Genomic DNA, 3,432 nt, shown 5'->3' with positions numbered 1-3,432 from the left:
TATCATATCATGCCTGCCCTAATATTAGACCCAGCAGTTAGTATTGCTTTGATCTTGTTTTCCACAAGCAAATACGCCGTCTATAAATTCTGCCTAGTAATCATCACGCCATAATATGTCCAGTTATGGGATCCTAACGTGATCATCACCTGCCTAGCAACAATAAGAGCTAGCATAAAAAGTCAAAGCTTAGAGCTAATGCAATGGTACAGCCAAAATTATATCGTAACTTGCTCAGTAACAATGAAAAGCACCAAATCCCTTTACGGTACCCAGACACCCAACTAAGAGCATTGCTTAACAACAGCTTAGCAATATGATCGGGTCAGTCAAGCATTACGACAACAACATGATAATGGGCTTGAGTTTGCAATAAACATTAATAGCAACTCCACAATCGAATTGGGTCGGTCAGGCATTGCAGCAACAACTTAACAGTGGGCGTTCGCTTACAATGCATCCCAATAACAGTATCACCAAACACACAAGATCAAGGCATATGACAACAACAACAACATAGACAGACAAAGGTATTTAACACATTGACTGCCAAGGCACTTTCAGCAAATAAGATGCTCTGGGGCCACATCATTTTTTTTTTAAATCTCATCAGAGACGTCAAAATTGGAATTTAGGGTAGTGCTGGTAATATTTTCTGCTTAGAAACAGGCAATTTTTAACTAATTATTGTAGTATGTCACACACATATGTTGGACGACTTTTTTTAACTCAGGGCCATGGCGAACATATATGTACGACAAAAACATTGGCTACACATCAAAATACATCGTCGTCATACAAGCTCTACTTCGTTTTGCAAAAACAAAACAATTGGGAGTATGTTGTTTTTGCAAACAAACACCAAACAACGTTATATGACGACAATGTATTTTGATATTTGAATCAGTTATTTTTGCAAACAGAAACAAGTCAAAGCTTATTACATGCTCAGTAAACAAGAAGACTTGATCGCGTTATATTGGTTGATAATATTTGTATTGCGGAATGTCGAAAAGAAAATTTTTATCAGATACTGAGTTAGAAAAAATACTCGCAATTCCAACAAGTGAAGAAGATGAAGATTATAGCTCTGATGACTCTGTAAAGGATCCTGTGTATAATCCTACTGTATACTCTTCGGAAAGTGAAGAAGATGAGGAAGTCATAAATAATATAGAAGAAGTTCTTGAAAGCCTAGCACTAGAAGAGAATAGGGAAGAAAGCGATGAAGAACAAGAAAATCGGGTCGCAGGTGAACCCCAAATTATAAATCCTGTCTGGTCTGAATACGAAGGCCGTCATAAAACATTTACTTTTTCGGGAAAATCAGGCCTACAAGTAGATGTCCCACAAAGTGTCACCCCATTTGATGTTTTTCGTTTGTTTACTGACGATGAAATAATCAACCCCATCGTATTAGAAACAAATAGATACGCTGAGCAACAACTGATTGCAAAAGAATTGAAACGCGAAAGTGGAATGAAAAAATGGACTCCAACTAATAGCGATGAAATGAAAAAGTTCTTGGGACTTGTATTATGGATGGGTCTTGTTCGATGTGGTAGTATTCCATCACACTGGTCTACAAGTGAAATTTATAAGAACAATGTAGCGCCCAAGGTAATGCCGCGGAACCGTTTTGAGTTAATACTAGCAAATATACACTTCGCCAACAATGAAACCATTCCAAAAGGGGATAGGACTGGAAAAGTTCAACCACTTATAGATATGTTGCAAAAAAATACCAAACACTTTATACCCAGCTGAGGATTTTGTAGTTGATGACACTCTTGTGCCTTGGAGGGGTCGCTTAGTATTTCAACAGTATATTCCAAACAAAGCCCATAAGAATGGCATAAAATTATTCAAGCTATGTTTTATATATATGGATATACATGGGCACGTAAGATTTACTCAGGAAAGTCAGAGGTTTACGCAAGAAAAATAAAACTTAGTGCAAGTAATACAAAATTACGTCGAACATGTACTTTATGTTATTCCAGAATAAAACAAATGGAAGGAAGGGAGATCGCCAAAAAGAAGGCTAAAAGAGTATACACGTATTGCACGGATTGTCCACAAGAGCCATTCATGTGTTTAGAATGTTTTGGGAATGACCACAAACAAGTTTAATGGGCTCATTTGTATAACTAATTTGTAAAAATAATATGTAAAAAATTTTTTGTTACTGCAATAAAATGATCTTAATTTTTTTTCAAACCCAGTTTTTTCCAATTGTTTTTTGAGCTGCGCCGAAGCCACTATAATAGAAATATCATGGGAAGCCATATATTTTATTATTGCAATAAAATCATATTTACCGTCAATCGTTGCTGTGTGACATGGCGAGAGAGAATAATAGTCGTGTCGGACATACATATGTGTCCGACGTGGCGTAAACCGCATAGTACAGTGTCACACATACCTATATGGCCGACGTGGCAGTCAATGTGTTAAGGTGGCAGCTTAGAATAAGAAGGGAGTCTTTCTCAGTTATTGATTTACAACGATAAGTCGTGGTCGGGACAATTAATTTAATCTTGTAAGAACTAAGTAAATATATGTAAGAGTACCTAGAATAAAGTTCATTTCTAAAAAAGTAAAAAGTGTTTTAATATAAAGAGAAAAACCTAACTTGTAAGTGCTTCGATCTTGTTAAAATCGGATGTCCTCCAGAGTATTTTGGACTTCTTTCCTTTATTTTTTTTTTCTTTCTTTTCTCTCCTTCCTTTCCTTCCTTTCTTTTCTCTCTTTTCTTTATTTTCTTTCTTCCTTTACCTTCTTTCTTTTACTTCTTTCGTTTTTTTAAGCTTGCTAGTAACCGAACAGATGTTGCTTGGCTTTTCGCCGAATTCCTCAATGCATATTCTATTTTTCAATAAACTCCCGTCAATTTTGGCTCATATGCTAAGCTTAAACCGTCTTAAAAGAGGATGTAGATGGGCTTTCTGCTTTTTTAAGTAAAATATTTCAGATGTGGTTCTACCATTACGTATGGTTTTTAATAAATCACTCGCTTCAAGCATTTTCGTTGACGATTGAAAGTTACCTATATTAGTCCCCTATTTAAGAGTGACAATAAAAATAATGTCTGTAACCATAGAGCTGCTGCTATGTTTTCAACAATTGCTAAAGTGTTTGAATATATTGTTGAAGGAAGGGTACAATTTTTGACAAAACAATTCTTATCATTACTTTAACTAATTAATTGTCATATTGACCACATTGTTAGAAAATGGTATTCAACATTAGGATTTGTTAGGCGGAACTGTACGCAGTCCATATACACTTAAATTGTTTTACATGTATTGCGAACGTTGCAATTTGGAATATGCCACGTTCGTTCGGAAGTCATATCAAAGTAATGCTATTTATTAGTCTTATCGACCGGGTTCAGATGGCCTTTCTTAAATTTGTTTTGCGTTCTTTGAA

The 3,432-nt window shown here is 35.6% G+C and overlaps 1 protein-coding gene across 1 annotated transcript; it reads left to right on the top strand.

The window, feature by feature from the left end:
- The first annotated feature begins 1,005 nt into the window (after positions 1 to 1,005).
- LOC128857612 (piggyBac transposable element-derived protein 1-like) lies at positions 1,006 to 1,767 on the top strand. Its single transcript, XM_054093362.1, has one exon. The coding sequence runs from the start codon at positions 1,006 to 1,008 to the stop codon at positions 1,765 to 1,767; it is 762 nt and encodes a 253-aa protein (XP_053949337.1).
- Positions 1,768 to 3,432: the final 1,665 nt, after the last annotated feature.

Source organism: Anastrepha ludens, chromosome 3 (assembly GCF_028408465.1).
Source record: "Anastrepha ludens isolate Willacy chromosome 3, idAnaLude1.1, whole genome shotgun sequence".
NCBI lineage: Eukaryota > Metazoa > Arthropoda > Insecta > Diptera > Tephritidae > Anastrepha > Anastrepha ludens.
The sequence above is the reverse complement of the archived record's forward strand: the minus strand, read 5'-3'. Positions and strand labels throughout refer to the sequence as shown.